At 39.9% G+C, this 17673-nt stretch overlaps 1 protein-coding gene across 26 annotated transcripts in view; it reads right to left on the bottom strand.

The window, feature by feature from the left end:
• The window catches only part of scrib (scribble planar cell polarity protein), a 68906-nt gene that overhangs the window by 23962 nt on the left and 27271 nt on the right, over positions 1–17673 (bottom strand). For 25 of the 26 annotated variants that reach the window (XM_034862522.1, XM_034862514.1, XM_034862526.1 and 22 more), the window contains exons 2-20: positions 16253–16370; positions 14755–14833; positions 14041–14130; positions 13289–13345; positions 12840–12903; positions 12066–12140; positions 11686–11830; positions 10834–10952; positions 10487–10686; positions 9825–9991; positions 9363–9493; positions 8817–8942; positions 8397–8582; positions 7892–8257; positions 6049–6111; positions 3518–3607; positions 3339–3416; positions 2908–3225; positions 1448–1528 (exon numbers count right to left, since the gene is read on the bottom strand). In XM_034862522.1, coding sequence (XP_034718413.1) covers positions 1448–1528; positions 2908–3225; positions 3339–3416; positions 3518–3607; positions 6049–6111; positions 7892–8257; positions 8397–8582; positions 8817–8942; positions 9363–9493; positions 9825–9991; positions 10487–10686; positions 10834–10952; positions 11686–11830; positions 12066–12140; positions 12840–12903; positions 13289–13345; positions 14041–14130; positions 14755–14833; positions 16253–16370 — 2553 coding nt within the window. The remainder of the gene's footprint in view (positions 1–1447; positions 1529–2907; positions 3226–3338; positions 3417–3517; positions 3608–6048; positions 6112–7891; positions 8258–8396; positions 8583–8816; positions 8943–9362; positions 9494–9824; positions 9992–10486; positions 10687–10833; positions 10953–11685; positions 11831–12065; positions 12141–12839; positions 12904–13288; positions 13346–14040; positions 14131–14754; positions 14834–16252; positions 16371–17673) is intronic. The other variant, XM_034862517.1, reaches the window with a different exon arrangement.

Raw genomic sequence — 17673 nt, 5'->3', positions numbered from 1 at the left:
AAAAGTTTGTGAGTGCACCAAAGTGAGTGTGGTTATTGAAGAAGAACACAACACCTGTGCAGAGCAACGGGAACAAGCAAAGAAAAAGAGGGAGCGGGGTAACAGTGGGCTGCTGCAAGCAATTTAAACTGGCAGAGCTTCCTTGAGGGAGCAAGGTTACCAGCAAGCAAAGCTATTTTTTCTCCCAAAATGTCGTGAAATTCCCTAAAATCGGCTTATGGCTGCTTGTGTGGCTCTCTTAATGTAATCAGTTAAACACTTGCCTTTACTTACTTAAAAAAACAAGTGGCTGGTGTAGTTTCTCCAAAAAGTCTGATCTTAAGTTAAGAAAGGCAAGCAGGGAAGTCCCTAGACAACTTTGTCAAAAATAATTGTGTGTGACTTTCAGGCATGCACAATCTTAAAGACTGTACTCTGGTCCAAAGTGACAAGCAGAGGTCAGCACTGACCCGACAGTACCTGCTCTTACCATTGGCTGATATGCTGCTTTATACAGGCTCAGCCCACTCCACCACAACATCGTACCCTCCACCAAGCAGATGCACTTAATACATTAGTGAGCATGCAGACGGAGAGTGTGAGAAAAAGAGGCAGCCTACAAATAGACAAAAGAGCTGAAAAATTGCTGACGTAAAGGGAGTGTAAACCCGACAAAAAAAGAAGAAAGGATAATTTAGGATGCACTTCTTTGATTCCCAGAGAGTAGGATGACCATTAAATAAACAGTTAAGAGAAAGAGCAGCTTCACAATCAACACACTGGGAGAGGAACCTCCAAACAAATCAAAATCAACCATCATCAATTGGTCAACAGTATGTGCATGGGTGTGACTGGAAAAAACAGGAAACTCAAGACTAATATGCTGACAAAAAAAAGGGAGTAAAGCCAAGCTTGGAGTGTGATCAGCCGCGAAAACAAAAGATGGACCTAAATGCTGCACTATTCAAGCAAAAGAGCTACACAATTTGCATCCAAGGAAAGACTTGGGGTTAAAATTAGTATGAAGACTACATTAGTATTCTGTCTCAGCTGTCAACTTATGGTTTTGATGTGTGAGAGTTACACAAGTTAGTCTGATCTAGATTTAGCAATACTTAATTTGAGGGATGAGAGAAGTGTTTAGCAAATTTACAATGTAAATATAAAACATATAGCTATGATGACATACATCATGTAGGTCAAGTAGTTTCCTTTACATTGTGAAGACAGGAGAAAAACTGCAAAACTGAGAAATTCTTTCAGGCCATGTTCTTTAGCCACCCCAAAAACTATAACTGCCATAACACCAATGTCCTTTTATCACGACATTCCGTATCCTATTTAAACCTATTAAAAAAATTGTTCCAATTCTTTCATGGATGAAAACATTGTAAAGGAAACCCTGTTTTGATCACACTGAACACTTTGTTGCCCAGATGGAGGGGTGAAGGGGGTGGCTGGTACTCACGAAGATCACCCTGTCGCCTACATGCAGTGTGCTGTCTCTGTGTGCTGCTCCCCCTTCTGCGATGCGTGAGATGTAGATTGCCTAAAAACAGATGAGACATTATCAAATGTTTAAACTTTTGTGGATAAATCACTCAGAATTACTAAGTGCTTTTCGTTTTCTGACTGTTTGTTAAGAACTAAATATAACAAATATTCTGTATCTAAAAACAAGTGGGAGAGGATACCTAATCATTTCACAAATATTTGCAGGCCTGTCCTGTTTGTATATCAAACTAGAGTGGGTCAGGGATAAAATGGTCTGGTGCAACAGGCTGCAATACTGGGATGAATCATTGTGCTAACTGATGTCTAAAAGCTGAGTTACCGGTCAGTCACTGTGTGATATCGCACAGTGTGGCTCCGAGCCAGAAATAAAACTACCTTTATAAAGTGGGCCAGCGGTAATTAATAAAAGGCATTCTGAGACTTCAGCAGTCCACAATGCCACAAATTGTAATATAGGCTTGTAAACATAAACAAAAAAAATCCATTACAACTGACAAACAGCATAGTATCAATCATTAAGATGCAACACAAACAGCCTAAATCCTGACCCCTTGTCTTTTTTTCTCAGCAAATTACACAATTTGTTTAACAAATACAAACATGAGCTGAACTCTTAGTCTGAGTCACAAAAACAAAATGTACAATCACATGCAGGAGAAAAACTCTACTGCACCTCCTCCTTCGCTCAACCACCAACTAATCAAGTCACTGCATCAATTCCAAAAAGCTTTTGAAAAAGAGGCAAGACTTACAGTCAGACCTGCCTAAATCATACATTTGTGTCCTTTCCTCTTTGTGGGCTCGGTGAACTGCATGAGTTCTAAAGCCGTATTGCGCTGGCCCAAATATACACCTCACCCGGTCCCATCCCAGTGGCCCTATCAGGTGTCAGTGTTGGCTATTCATATCTCCGTCTCCCAGGTGATGACTGTAAACACTTCGGCTAACATAGACACTGTTAAAAGACAGGTCCCTGTGACTGAGACAGTTACTGCAATCACTTTGTGACCTAACTTCCGAAAATTCAACACCTATTATTACCGATTGTGTCTTCAGCTTAGACCATGTCTGCGTATCATCTTTCTCTTTTAACTGAAACCTATAATCTCAAAAGACTACAGACTTTACTTGGATGCAATTGTTAATTTTAAAATATTTGTACTTTGAATAGAAAGCATTACATTTTTTGAAACCATAATGCATACATGGCACTTTACTGGGAGGCAGCCATCAAATATGTAAGTCTACGGTGACTTAAAGTAAACTTTCTTCTGATTCAGTCGTTACCATGAAACAAAAACAATATACTCTTCATTGATGTGTTCATCACAAGTAGATTGGGGGATGCTCTCCATACCCCTTACTGAATGTACTCTATGGTTAGTCAGAGTGGACTTATGGATGTGTTCTCACTGTGTCTGCTGTGCGGTAGGGCGTGGAGCCTTTGCCCCCGGCGATGCTGAATCCAAGCCCCTTGTCGTTTCGAATCAGACAGGTGGACAGCCGTTGTTGAGGTCCACTAGCAGTTGTCTCCATGTTGAAGGCGATGCCACTGCTCCGTCTCTCCCGCGGGAAGTAGTCATCCTCTGGCCTTAGAGGTGTGGTGGTGATGGCGTTCTCTGGCTCCACCATACGCTCCCGGAGCACTGACATGGAAACTGTAGCACCAGAGCTACGAAGAGCTTCAACCGCTGTGTGGTGTTCTGCTTCGTTGAGGTCCACTCCATTCACCTGAGACCAACGAATAGAGAGAATGACTGACTTGCAATGCAGTTAAATTAAACATCTTGCTATAAAACAGAGGTAAGCAATGCTAAAGGAAAAATAAACAGAAAATGCTTCACCACAAGTAGTTTGTCTCCCACTTTGACCCCTGCTCTGGCTGCAGGACCCTCTTCAGATACTCTAGAGATGAAGATTCCCTGAGCACACAAACAAAAAGATAAAAATGAATCTGTATAATTTATGGTTTAGGATTTCTTGATCATATCCAGATTCTATACAGTACATATACATAAATTACCTCATCATCTCCCTTGTAAGGTGTAGATCCTTTCCCTCCAGCAATGCTGATACCCAGGCCGCCAGTTTGTCGCATGATGGTTAGGGTGTGCTGCAAGTTGAGGAGGGGGAAGTAAGCACAACTACTAGTGAAGCTACTCTAAACGCCACTCAGCTCAAGACAGACTGAGAGGGAGGCAAGCCCACAGTGTTCTTATTTCTTTTCTTTTTTTATAATTGATTACCAATTATTTTCACATCTTGAACATTATAAATTATGGGTGACCTCCCTCCTTCTGCCAGAAGGTGGTGTCAATCTTATGTCAATCTTATCCACAGATGGATGGCGGGAAACTTTTCACTTGTCTGGAGCCGAATGTCATTTTTAAGTGGAAGTTGGTTGATTTGTGCCTTGAATTTAGCTTTAAAAACACATTTGAAGTCAGTTTTGTACTTGAAAGTGTACTGGGAAAAAACATGTGTTATCTACCAGTAACCACTTAACTGACAGTAGACTTCAGACATAAAGTGAACAAATACACACTGGCTAAAGCCCTCTCCTATTGGACTCTCAGAGGATTGGCCCTTACTAAAAAACATATAGTGTGGCATGTGTATGTACAAGAGGTGGGACTTTAAAAGTGTAAAGTAAATACTATATAACACTATATAAGGCATAACAGACTGCGTATATTCTGTGTGCTTGCAAGCCATGCAAAAAGGGGGATGAATGCAGACAAATGAGGGACAGGAGGAAGGAAAGGAGGAAATGTCAAGAGATAAAAAGATTGTGCTGTATGAAGACGGTTTGGACTCGTAGTGGAGATACCCCAGCATTTGTTTGTAATGAGAGGACATTAATACTTTCCTAAGCAAACAAATCAGACAAATATAAATGTCTTTGAGATCACAAATACTTAACCAAGAGAGACAATTTTCATTCATTACAAAATGAAACTTAAATGTTACTAACAACACGTTTCAGTACAGGTTTTCTTCACTAAGGCTAAACAGGGTAGGATATTATTCATAAACACTAGGAACAAAAGCATGCAAATAAAATATAACAAATGATAAAATCTACAGAAGATTAGCAATGCAAATATTGTCATTCATTTGAAAAATTAAGTCATGTGCAATATATAAATGTTCCCAATATCAAAATTAGAATACTGAGAAGTATGCTTCATCCATTTTCATCAGTCTGGAACTCCTCTTCTGGTTGGCAGTTGAGCAGTTGAGTTACCTATTATGTACCAAAAATCTGGAAGAAGCTGGAGAAGCGGCCCATTCATTCCACGGCAACACAACGTGGACAGAGGATGAAGAGGAGCAAAGCAGCAGAAGCAGAGGAAGGTACAGTAGCAGAGATGTAGTGCTGCAGAACCCGATGCTGGATTGGGATTTATACTACTGTGTTTACAGTCAAAGTTAGCTTTTTGGGGTATTGCCAGCATTTAGAATAAAATGGCAGGATGACAAATAGGCACACAATGATATGCCGCCTAACATTTTGAGATGTGTATCAACTTGAAGAAGACAACACAACTGTGGGCATCCAGGGAAGTCATTATTACTTAGAAAAGTCAAGGTTTCCAACAGCTAATAATATTGGCAGGGCGACTAACAAAGAGTATTTGTTGTTTCAGGTGCCGTGCCATGAATAAAGATGCTATTCACGGTAAACACAGGAGAGGTTGATTCTACTTTTTATGATATGCGAAAGAGGTTTGTTTGGCTGAACATACAATAGGCTGTGCCCCACCTTGCCTAAAAGATATTTACAACAGGAGCTGCAAGAACAAGGCTAAGAGAATCATTAAAAATCCAAACTACCAGGGCAACAGTCTTTTCTTCTCGTTGAGGTTGGATATAAGATCCCAGCTACACCAGGCTGGCACAGAGAGGCTCAGGACGAGCTTCTACCCTCAGGCCCCTAGAATCCTTTATAAGGGTTCTGCCTAAGACTGTCCGAGGGAGAGAGAGATGCAACAAAGGTCCCCAGCGTCACTGAAACTAATTAAGTACAGCTGCTTGTTATACGATTGTCACATAATAAGTCCTAACCAAAAAGAAATCGGTAAGTCAATGTGCAGTAGAAGGTTAGCCAATGCCAACCTCACTTAGAGCCTTAGAGTTAAATATAAAGATAGCTAAAATGCATGATCAAATAGTACTAACTGAGGCAAATTAGATACATGGATACAACTGAACAATTTGTCAATGTCTGGAGAGTGTAATTTCCCAGGATGCACTCAAACACAGCATATTTGTGAAACCTCATTGCAAGTTTAGTTCTACCATGTACGTGTAAGAAATCAAACTAAAAAAGCAAAACAATAAATATAATAAATAAAACATAGCTATTTCATTCCTCCATTCAGGTTCTGCCACACTGACCATCTCAAAGAAGAGTTGGGGTTAGGGGGTTCCTAGTGATTGGCTTGGATTAACCATGGATTTCTGTGGGAACTTTCTCCACCTCGGAATACTGTTGGATGAATGAGTGGGTGAGTGAAGGGCACAGAGAGACGGGAAAGAGTATGTACAGACCTCTTCCTCCTCAATTCGAGCAGGTTCAATCAGCAGATTATTGACTTGATCAAATGACACCCCCTGTTAGGACAGGAACCAGCGACAGGCATGCGGATTAGTCAGGCCAAAATAAAAATATGCTCTCTCTCTCTCTCTCTCTCTCCCACACACACACACACACACACACACACACACACACACACACACACACACACACACACCACTGTCTGCTTGCAGGTTTTGGGGACTTTTAAGTCCACAGGGATGGACCACTCTGAAGCAGAAGCAATCCCACAATCACTCCCCAGCCACCAGAAGCAAATACAGGCAGAGATGGAAAGACAAGACCAAGGAGCTGAGCTACAGTGCAAAACACACAGTGTAGAGAGAGCGGACAAGAGAAGGCAAGATCTCCCATACCAGAATAAGCCCGGACTCCACACCACAAAATGCAAATTCCTCTAGGAGCAAGCTTTAATTTAGACAACAAGTCAACAAGTCTACTTTAAAGAAAAAAAAAAAAAGAAAAAAAAAAAAAAAGACTTAAAGTACACTTTTAGCCAAGATTTCTACAAAATAACTTTCCAAAAGTAATTCACATATACATAGATAGGTTTAGAAAATAAGAGCAATCAAAATAATAATTTTGATTTCTTGAATTTGATTTACAATGAAGAATCTTACGCTCTACAAAAATGTAAACATCCCATTAAAAATTATTACCATGATATGACACAGACAAGGATCATTGGATCTCACATTCCAGCTCTGCCGATATAGGTTCTGGTTGGTTTGAGGTCAGCCACACAAACAGACCCACATTCAAAAACACACACGAAACAGATTTGGTGAGATGATAATGTTTGATCACAGTTTAAAAAAAATGATTTCTACAATCAGCATGGAATCAAATTATTCATTAAGTCTCCCCATATATTAATGTTCAATAAGGAGACATTTTCATAAGCACGCAAAGCTGCCTTCACTCTCTCCATTCATACAAGCACGCACGCACAATGTTACAAGAGCAAAGTGGGAAAATGTCATTATTCAATTAAATCAGGGGATGGCTGATAATATGGCAATATGTTTAGTACTGAGCTGGGCCAGTGTTGGACAAGAAAGGCCTGCAGCTGCTTGTGTGGAAAGAACATTATCATTTGACATCAAAGAATTCCTATCCAGGACGTTAGTTGTGCACACAGATCAAGAAGCTATCTCATGTAGAAGCAAAAGGTGAATTGAATTTCTCTAATTTATCTCCAAAAAAGACACAATATATATATATATATTGTGTATGTATGTGTGTCAAAGAAATCTACATGATGTTACCTATTTTAAAGCATTATCAGCAATGACCTCTGAATGTTTGTAGGCGTTTGGCGAAGGACATCTCGTCTTTGCATAGGACAGAGCAAAGACAAAGAAAAGCTAAGACTGATGTGGAGTTTACTACTAAATCAACTCCTGACGTCTTCCTTTCCACAATCACCCTGCATGCAATGCCATATCCTTAATATATGCTGGCAGACCACTACAAACTAAATGCAACTGGCGAGGAGGTAAGGACAGTCTATGCATACAGTATTAGGTGTTTGCATAGATGCAATGAGCAAGCAAAAAATATTTTCAGTTTAAATATATTCTTACAACATGAATAGGAAATATAAGAATAAAATTATGTCATGAACTGATTTGGTGTGTGATGTACATACAATATAACTGTTCTGCATAATGAAATATCCTGTTGTACTGTACCACTAGTAGTCCAAATACGTAGGTGGGGAAACGAATATTTTTTTACTTGTAAAATGCAACAGTTTCTACCCTGCTACCCTACACATCCTCTCCTCTCCTTTACCTTTACTTGACTGGAGTTGACCTGGAGCCGACTGTCTTCAAGCTCCTCCAATCTGTGATGATGCTGCAGGGTGGATATACTTTGCTCTTCCTCCTCGTCCTGCTCGTCCTCAGCAAGCTGCTTCGGAGAGTTCAGGCCTTCAGGACTAAAGCCCTGCAGCAGCGCAGCCACAGCCTCCGGCTTGGGCAGCTTGGTGATCTTGAAATGCTTCTTGTAGTGCGGCGTGTCCTTTCTGATCAGACGTTGCTTCTCTGCAGGAAAAGCATGTCTCTCTTCTACATTGCCCCTCTCACCATCTTCTGTGTCGTCCTCGTCGTCCTCATCCAAACCACGGATGATGGGCTCCTCTGCAAAGTGCACAGTGGGCTGGAGAGATGAGGGGTTTGAGATTTAGTTAAATAATAAATAAAAGGGGACCACAAAGAAATTTTATTTTATTTAGAAGACTTGTCAAATGGGGAATAACATACAACATAACAATGTTATGGATATTTTAAATATTCACCTCAATATACTCCACGTCCATCTCATCCAGCTCGTCCTCATCCTGTGGAGAGCGGCTGTCTACGAGGTCCTCTCTTTGCGAGGCCGCAGTCACATTTTGTCTGTACTCATGGGACGTGGCCGACAGTGTGCTATTGGACACCTGGGAGTCATGGCTCTGATTGGAGAGGTCACTGAGACGTTTCTCCTAAAAGCAAACGCATTAGTTTGATAATTCAGGATTAAGTGCATCAGTGAATAATGATGCTTTCATGTTGTGCATGAGGTCTGTAAAAGGTGTAAACTCTTAATAGTGTGAAACTGCCTATTGACTACTTCAGTAGCAGGTGAGATGGATTTCTGCAACAAAATTAAATTTTTAAATGATACATGCTGCTGACAGATTTGACTTAATAATCATTATACAGTATGATGTATGTACCTGTGGATCGGGGGACCCTTCTTCTCCATCTGGTCTGGATGTGTATGCTTCATTCCTCCTCTCCTCAATCACTTTCTTCATCACCTTCAGCTCACTAGGGTGCGGTGTAGCTCTGCGCTGAAGGCCCTGAAGCAAAGAAAAACAGATTAATATATATATATATATATATATATATATATATATATATATATATATATATATATATATATATATATATATATATATATATATATATATATATATATATATATATATATATATATATATATATATATATTAATAATATGAATTCAAACACAAACGCATTTAAATGAAGCTGTTACAAAACTTTTGTCCGTTAAGTACAGAAATTAGTCAATAATAAAATAAATCTGGACTTGATGTCTCACTTAAAGCAACACAATTTTCAATCAGGATAAGCTCAAACAAAAGACAACAGAGCTGTACAATATCAATGCTGATAATCAGGAGGAAAAAAACACCATTATCTGAGCAAAATGACACGAAGAGGACATAAAGTGACATTGTATTGTTAGGTTTTCTCACTCTGCGCTCTGCAGCAGCCTCATCATCTTCCTCCTCCTCGGCTTTGGTCTCTTCCTGGAACTGAATGACTGACACTCGGTTCAGGTTGCTGTCTGTCCAACTGTCATCCACACTGTTCTGCAGCAGGTTTTCTGTGGAACATGAGACAAAGATGTCAAACTTAGTTTATAGCTGTAGTTTACACAATCTGTTCTTGAAGTTGTCTATTTAAAAAATAAAGTCTCACAACCCATATGTGTATTAGTCTATCCTATCAATTAACTTAGCAGATATTATGCAAAAACACGCTATGACTTATTAAAATATAAAATTTAGTAAACTGTAAAACTATAATGAAGTTGGATTGGGGCACATGTAAAGAAGATTTAAATTTCATAAACATTTGAAGACTTATCCTATTCATCTAATGAAAAACAACTATTTAATTAAAACTTCACATTGCATAAACTAAGTGCTACTCACCTAGACTCGGAGAAGGCTGCTGGGGCAGTAAATAGCAGGTCAGCACCTTCTCTCCTGTGCGCTCATCATCCTCTGTCTGGAACTTGAGCATTGGTTGTGACTGGTTCTCTGCGAGCCACATGGCTTTCAGATTGAGGTTTGTCAGGGCAAAAGGCAGGTTTTGTAGTCTGGACAAATAGAGGAATGAGGGATGAATCACAACCTTTCCTTTTCATGAAGTGAAAATAAAATGTAATCTGCCTGATGCGTGTATGATCATAAATGATTAAACTGCAATCACAAAACTACTAGAGTTGAGAGTGCAAAGAAACTTGCATGCACTCTGTCTGTGTGCAACGAACTCACAGAGAAAAAGAATTAGAATAAAAAACCATCATCATTCTGAAGAAACCTTGCTCCCCTATAACTTTACCAATAACCCTTTTGACAATGATGCATTTGCTTGAGGTTTTCCAATTTCCTTAACTTAGCTCCACAGCTTTAAAAATACATCTACATGAAGTTATATTGCTAGATCCTGATCACGTTTAAAAGGAAAATGGAGGAGCAGTATCTCTGCAGGATGCTTGCAATGCTAAAAGTCCATTTTGGCAAAAACATTCTAATTAAATCTTTGACCTTAGCACAAAAGACTACAGTTCAGGGTGTTAAAGGAGGTTTACCTGTTTCCGGCAACATCCAGCACATGCAGCTCAGTGGCATCTGCGAGCTCAGCAGGAAGTTTGCCTAGGTGATTGTCTCTCAGTGAGAGAACGTTGAGGCTGGCACAGCCGCCCAGCTCTTTGGGCACGTTGCCCAGGCGATTGCGGTCTACATTCAGGTTGGTCAGCTTCTTTAGCTTGCCCAGCGAGCGAGGAAGTGACTTCGAGGGAGTGAGACAGAAGTCATTAATATTCATTAAAATTATAATGAAGCTTAATAAATGTTAATTGGACTTCGGTATTGATGGGCATCCACAAATCCTAACTGGGTCAGTGTGAGGCAGTTCTAACTGGTTTATATCTCCTACCTGTAAAAGGTTCTCTGTCAAGACGAGTTCCGTGAGGTTTTCACACTCTCCTATTGAATCAGTCAGTTGGGTCAGTCTATTTTGGTCCACCTTCAAGATGGACAGCTGTTTCAGGCAGCCTGGACACAAGACACAATACCAGTTAACAAAAAACAATAACAAACAAAACCAGTTAATAAAACACAATACCATCTTACTGTACTGTAGCGATAAAACTTCAAAGATTTGCTCTTTTTAACTGACCCATGCTCTAGAATAAATTCAAAAGATAGCAAAAAACAGACAAGCCGTTGTTATTGCCTGTGTCACTATTTACTGGCATTATTTTTTCCAGTAGAGGGCAGTCCTGTTTAACAGAGCACTGTCTTCTACACACAGTGGACCTGCCCCTGACTTTACCTAATCTATTGCTGCCTAATTAGATGGCAAAGTTTTCCTAAGAATATACTTTTTCACAGAAGGCATACGAAAAAAATAAAATACACACTAATTAGCGTTGGGCAAAGGATTGTTGTTCTTTTAGTACGAAAACATCTGGAAAAGTGCTGGGTTGGCTTATCAAATACATTGCTGAAGGATTACAGTAGCATAACGTAAACACCATATGTGTTCTGTTTGCCTCTCAATCATTGGGAAATGAGATAAAATATTTGCTGTCTTGGTAACTTTCTACAGTGAAATCTTGTTTGAGTATTACAAACCATTCAGTCTAGTGTTTGCACTGGGTTGTTGATACTCAAACTGGACTCCCTAGATCATACTTCATGTCTCACTGGTACCTTATAAAACATATTTTTGGTCTGAATCCCTGCTGAGACCATGTTACTCTCTTTCCTGCTTGTGTTTTCTCACCTATGCTGTCTGGGATAACCTCCAGCAGGTTCTGTGTGAGCAGCAGATCAGTGAGAGCCAGGAGGCCTTTAAGCTCTGAGGGAAGCTCCTCCAGACGATTTTCTGACACATCCAGACACACCAATCTCCGGAGGTTCCCCAGCTCCTACACAAACACACAATAAATACCACTTGCAGTGAGCCGAGGGGGCACAAGACAACCATTACCTTCATAAGCACAAACAAGAGGATGAAATCTGATAGTGGGAGCTAATTCTGCATGGGTGTAAAGTAGTTTTACACAAAAAAAAAAAAAAAAAACATTAGACATAAGACAAAAAGAGATCTTGCTACAAGACAGCTTCAATGTATAACATTTTTTTTTATTAGATAGTACTTACTGGTGGTAATGAGGACAACTGGTTACGATCCAGCCAAAGCTCCCTCAGGTTTGGGAGAGCACCAAGGGTGTCCGGCTAAGAGATGGGACAAAGAAGAGAGGGGAGGGGTGGAAAACAAGGGGGGATTTAGATTATTTTTGTTAATGTTTGATGTGCCATGGACGAACAAACGCAAAAGGGCTTCATTCAAAAACGTTCAAAGGGGTTGAGGCCGAAGTAAACAGAAATCATGTGCCCTAAGTGCACACAAACACTTTGTAGATAAATTGGAGGATTAAGCCAAAGAACTTTGGGATCTGTTATTCCTTCCACTACTGTTGAAGCTTAAAAATCGTTTCAATTAAGTATTTGTTTGAAAACCTGGGCTCACTGGGCTAGATTCTCCCCAAGTTACAACAAATTGATGTACAAGTGATGAATTAAATTAAGAAGAATGTCTTGTGAACCATTGGCTTAACCTCCGCCCTTGTTAAATCATACGGAATTGTTTACCGTCCTATGAAACATGGTGGGTATTCCCAGATTTAGAGTGAGATATAGTGCATGCAAGGCATCAGCTCTAAAAGACCGGCTCTGTTGTGTTTAGTGAAGTAAACATGTAGTGTGGATGATAATTATTGTGGGAATGAGCAAAGGATATTTGAGATACATGTCACTGTGTGTGTGTGTGTGTATGCGTGCGTGCAAACTAAGGCACAACTGAGAGTGTTTTGAAGAGTAGATGATATACTGCATCTTATATCATATGGTTAAAGGGGATGAGTTATGGCTCACCAAAACTTCCAGTTCATTACTGCCCAGGTCCAGCTGTTCCAGTTTTACCAGGAAAGAGAGTGACCTGAATATGAAAACAAAATAGCACATGCAGTAAGTCACACAAATATGTGCCCTAAAAGAACAAAGAGCAGAACTTTGCAAACTATAAAAACATACAAATCATTCACATGTAAATACTGTGTAAAGAATGTTTTTTAAAACTTACATTGCTACACGCATTTTCTTACACATTACAATATATCTTTCCTAAAACTACTCAATTTGTAGGTAAGAGAAGTTCAAACTAAAAAGTAAACAATAGTAAAATCTATAAAAAGAGAAACAATTCCTTATACATTGTGAGATTATTGTTATCTTGTTTTGTCAATGGGCATTTATTGTGCTTGATGGAGATAGCGGGAGAGGCCGAGCCACGCATATGTGCGCTGGAGGAAGAGGACACTTACGTGGGCAGAGACTTTAGCAGGTTCTCCCTGAGCTCCAACGTCACCAGGTTGGCGAGGCTGTAGAAAGGAGGAGTGGCAGTTAAAAGAGAAAGAGTAGAAGGAGTTGGCAGGTGGCAAAAGGAGAGGATGGGGGAGTAAAAGAGGGAAGAGGAGAGGCCGGTTGGTTAGTCAGATGGTAGGTCTGTTCGACCGGGCTGCCTGGCATGGTGAGGGGCTCCTCCATCTGTCTGAGCACAGCAGTGGCCAAGAGCCCAGAGCCCAGCTGCCTCACAGCCCACTGAGCAACAGAATTACACCCCTTGAAAACCTGTTCAGTCTCCTAATGTATTGAGGAAATAACTGAGTTGAAGGCCTTTCGCCTGACGACATGGAACAATGTGATGGCCTGATTAGAGAACTTTTACAATTTTGACAAAAATTTAAAATGGGTGTTTGTCGGCTAGCGGTATTCACAATTAGGCCTGCAACTATTTATTATAAATAATTTTATCAGTTTCTTTGTTTATCAATTAATCACTTGCTTTATTTTTTCAAGTTATTAACTATACTAGAATAGAGTAAGCGGTAATGTTTTTGGAGCACAGTTGAAAAATGAATGTGATAAACGCTTAGCTGTAAACGGTGAATACGGGTTTAAAATTTGAAATTGTCAATCATGAAGACACAAAAAAAGTTACTTTAACTATTTAAGAGCCCATTACATTATATTCCATCAAATTATCTACTATGAGCCATTGTGCATGTGTACTTACTTTCCAATATCGTTTGGCAACGACTGCAATGACACGTCGTTGAGTGCCAAGTGAGCCAGCGCTCGGAGTTGAGTGAAACCGTCCGGCAATCTGAAGCAAAAAGACATTAAGGGAATATAGGGGAGAAAAACTCTTAGCGTGTTGTTGTATAACACATTGGATCACTTGACTCACACACAAGACTATTAACCCTTTACATATTCCCATCTGTTAGAGTATTCAGCATCAAAGCTTTAGCCAGTTGAAATGTTGCTGTTCTATAAGAGTAAGATATGAATTATGTAAGATGGGGCAAGAAATACAATCAGAGAGCAGTGCAACAGTGACTTTATATTAGGGACTATCCTAGGGATTGACTAGTAACCAGGTCACATTAACGTACACTTGTGTTTCATACAGAGCCTTGTTTGGTCGGAAAGCACATGCTTGTCATACATAGCATTATCTCCTCCAAGCATTTCTGTGCAACTCAATGATTTCAAGAATTGCAGTAACAAATCAGCATAAAGTGCAGACTGTACATTTTAACACACAATGTGATTCACTGAAAAATGAATATAGGAAAGTAATTAGAGCACATAAATGACACTTTATCATGCTTTATTCTATTTTTCAAAGCAGTGTTACTTTTTCTCTCCCCTTGTTTCATCTGGGCAAAAATTATATTTTCTCAGTGATGATAAATAGAGTGATGGGCTGTTCCCACTCACTTACCTGGAGAGGGGGTTTCCACTGAAGTCAGCAATCTCCAAGGCCCTGCAAAATTTAATGCTCTCGGGGATCTCAGGAATGTCTGCAGGAGAAAAGAGGAGGTGAGGTGGGGGGGTTGGGGGGAATCATATATTATGGAGGCAATCATTTTAAGTTCTCCGTAATCACAGCCAGGTGGCCAGGAGCAGGGAAGTGAGAAAAACGAAGGGGAAAATGAGACAAAAACCTGGGAGTTGTACTAGGGAGGAGATGGTGAAAGTTCCCTATTACATCCTAATTTTCATCCCATCACATACAATTTAGAGAGCAATCTTAAATTACTTTAGGCTTAAAAAGGATAGTGTCCCATGTTTGGTCAAATGCATAAATTAAAAGGAGGGTCAAATAAATAAAAAGGAGAAATACATTTGTGAGAGATAGATAAAACAGATAAATATGTTAAAATATATGTTTACAGCTGGATGGTTTTACAGCTTCTTTGATTATAGGGCTTTCCTTTTGGTGTGTTGCTACCCACCTATTGTGTTTTTATATTTTGTTATTGTTTGTTCAAAAGAAAAAAAAGGGTAATTTCTTTAATGCTTGCACCGTTTGTGGGCTCATTAATTGCAAAGCAGGTAAATGACTGTACGGTCCCTCCGTATTAAGAACTGTGCAAGGACACACAAAGAATGCACAAGTAGAACACTTGCACCATTGGATGCTGCAGAAGCAGGTTAAGGAAGCCGTAGTGAGCCAAGCAGCCTATAACGCTTATGTGGCTCAGGGTCGTCCTGCAGCAGGAGCAGACAGGCAGACAGACAGATTGGAAAGGCCCCTACAGGCCACTGCACACCGCTCCTACAGCACTTGTAGCAGAACAGATGTCTCATATTTACCATATAGGCCCTTCCTGCCAATGAGTATCAGTGTATTTGTGTGCATCATGCAAGGACACAGAGAGGGCAAGACGTGTGTGTGTGTGTGTGTGTGTGTGTGTGTGTGTGTGTGTGTGTGTGTGTGTGTGTGTGTGTGTGTGTGTGTTTTTCAGCTGATACGTTTCAGAAATGAAATAGCAGCCACAAATGAAAAGAGTTTGACCTCGAGTCTCAGTAACATGTGTGTAATATTACTTTTGTTTGCATCGTGGTGCTAAATTTCTTTCTTTCTGTGTCTTAAAGGAATAGTTCAAAAGGCATAGAGATGCATGTATGGATGTGTGTTGTGCTTGGGGGTAATAAGGATAATCTGGAAAAAAAACGCAAGCTAATATTTATCTAATGGCTGCTGCTAGTGTGTTGATTATGCAAATGAGTTGGCAATGTTCCTGTTGCTTAACACAACATGGCAGAAAGCCTTTGTTTTGTGTTTCCGGGGGTGGTCTAGACTCTAGAGACGAGTGAAAGGTTATTTTAAAATATGTCATTAAAGTAAAGTAGTGTTGATGGATGCTTTTTAAAGGGCAGGGATCCAAGAGCAATTGACACAAGTGCACAGTGAACTTGTACGTGTATTTGTGTACCATTTCTAGAGATGTCCAGTTCCACCAGCTGCATGAAGTTGGCCACCTCAGGAGGGAGTCTCTGAATCTCATTGTCACTCAGGCCGAGCTTCCGTAGGTTCAGTAGTCTGAAAAAAGGCTGTGGAGAAACATGGTACCATGTAAATCAAAACGGAACATAACATACTTTGTCATACAATCTTGCCAGGAAATGTTTAACGATCAAATGTTGTTGGTAATACTATACATACAAATCTATACAATCCTATGCAGAAGGGATAAAGACACTGCAAAAGCTTCACCCGTCATGAATTGGGTCGCAAATAACGATTATTTGCATTATGTATTATCTTCAGATTATTGTTTGATTAAAAATTTGGTCTATAAAATGTCAGACACTTCCCAAAGCCCTAATTGACATTTTAAAATTGATTACTTTGCGGACCAACAGTGGTTGACTATTTCCTTGAAAAAACAACTTAAATGATCTTGTTGGTCAAAATACTTCCATCGTCTATAGAAGTCTATTGAACTATCAATGAAACAAATGATAATTTAAACATTAGTGACATTTTTTAGACAAAAGTGGACAGAGTAGTGTGAAAAAAAGGGCATTCACAAATCCACTTTTTCTAGTTTAAACGGCAGAAATTGGCTCATGGTTCAAAAGGGTTGTACTTCGTGTCTTAATGAATCGTAGGTGTGTTTTGGGCATAACATGCAATAAACCAATCAGAGTGTCATCTCCCCTTTATAAGGCAGGCATGTTTGTAACTTGGCACATTGCTATCATGATGGCGGATATGCTGAGCAGGAAGGAGCGATTTTAAGAAGAAACTGAAGAATCTGCTTGTGCGTGACGTGAAATCACAGATCATAATACTATTTCACATTGCAATATTTAAATTTTTAGTCCTTGCATGTTTGTGTGCTGCTGGGTGAGTGCAACAAGCACAGTGTGTGCACAGTGTGAGCACGTTGTGCTTGAGTCTACCACATTTCACAAATGTGCTGGTGAAATAACAATGAAATGCTGTGTTATTGACTTTAGATCAGGTTCCCTGTAAGACCAGCACACCCATGGGCACAGAGATGGGCGCAGGTGCATTTGCTATTTAAACCACTTGGTCGCTGGATGGGAAATTGACAAATGCGTTGGTCTTAAACTAGCAAAGACAGTGGGTGGAGCTTTGCGCTGCAAGATAGTGCCCATTATGTTAAGATTGTTGTTGGTGTTTCATATGCTGCATACATTTCTGTTTGCCTTAACTAGAACTGTAAAGCCAACACACAAAAATTCTGTATATCCAGACGAGGGCTGTTTCCAGGACTGGTTTTAAAAACATTCCATCGTCATATTCCCAATAACTCCTCTTTACCATGGCAACGTCAACCAAACAAAGTGGCTTTCGATAGGAGAGCTGAGGAGAGTGCTGTGCCTG

This window comes from Etheostoma cragini, chromosome 22 (genome assembly GCF_013103735.1).
Source record: "Etheostoma cragini isolate CJK2018 chromosome 22, CSU_Ecrag_1.0, whole genome shotgun sequence".
Lineage (NCBI taxonomy): Eukaryota > Metazoa > Chordata > Actinopteri > Perciformes > Percidae > Etheostoma > Etheostoma cragini.
The sequence above is the reverse complement of the archived record's forward strand: the minus strand, read 5'-3'. Positions and strand labels throughout refer to the sequence as shown.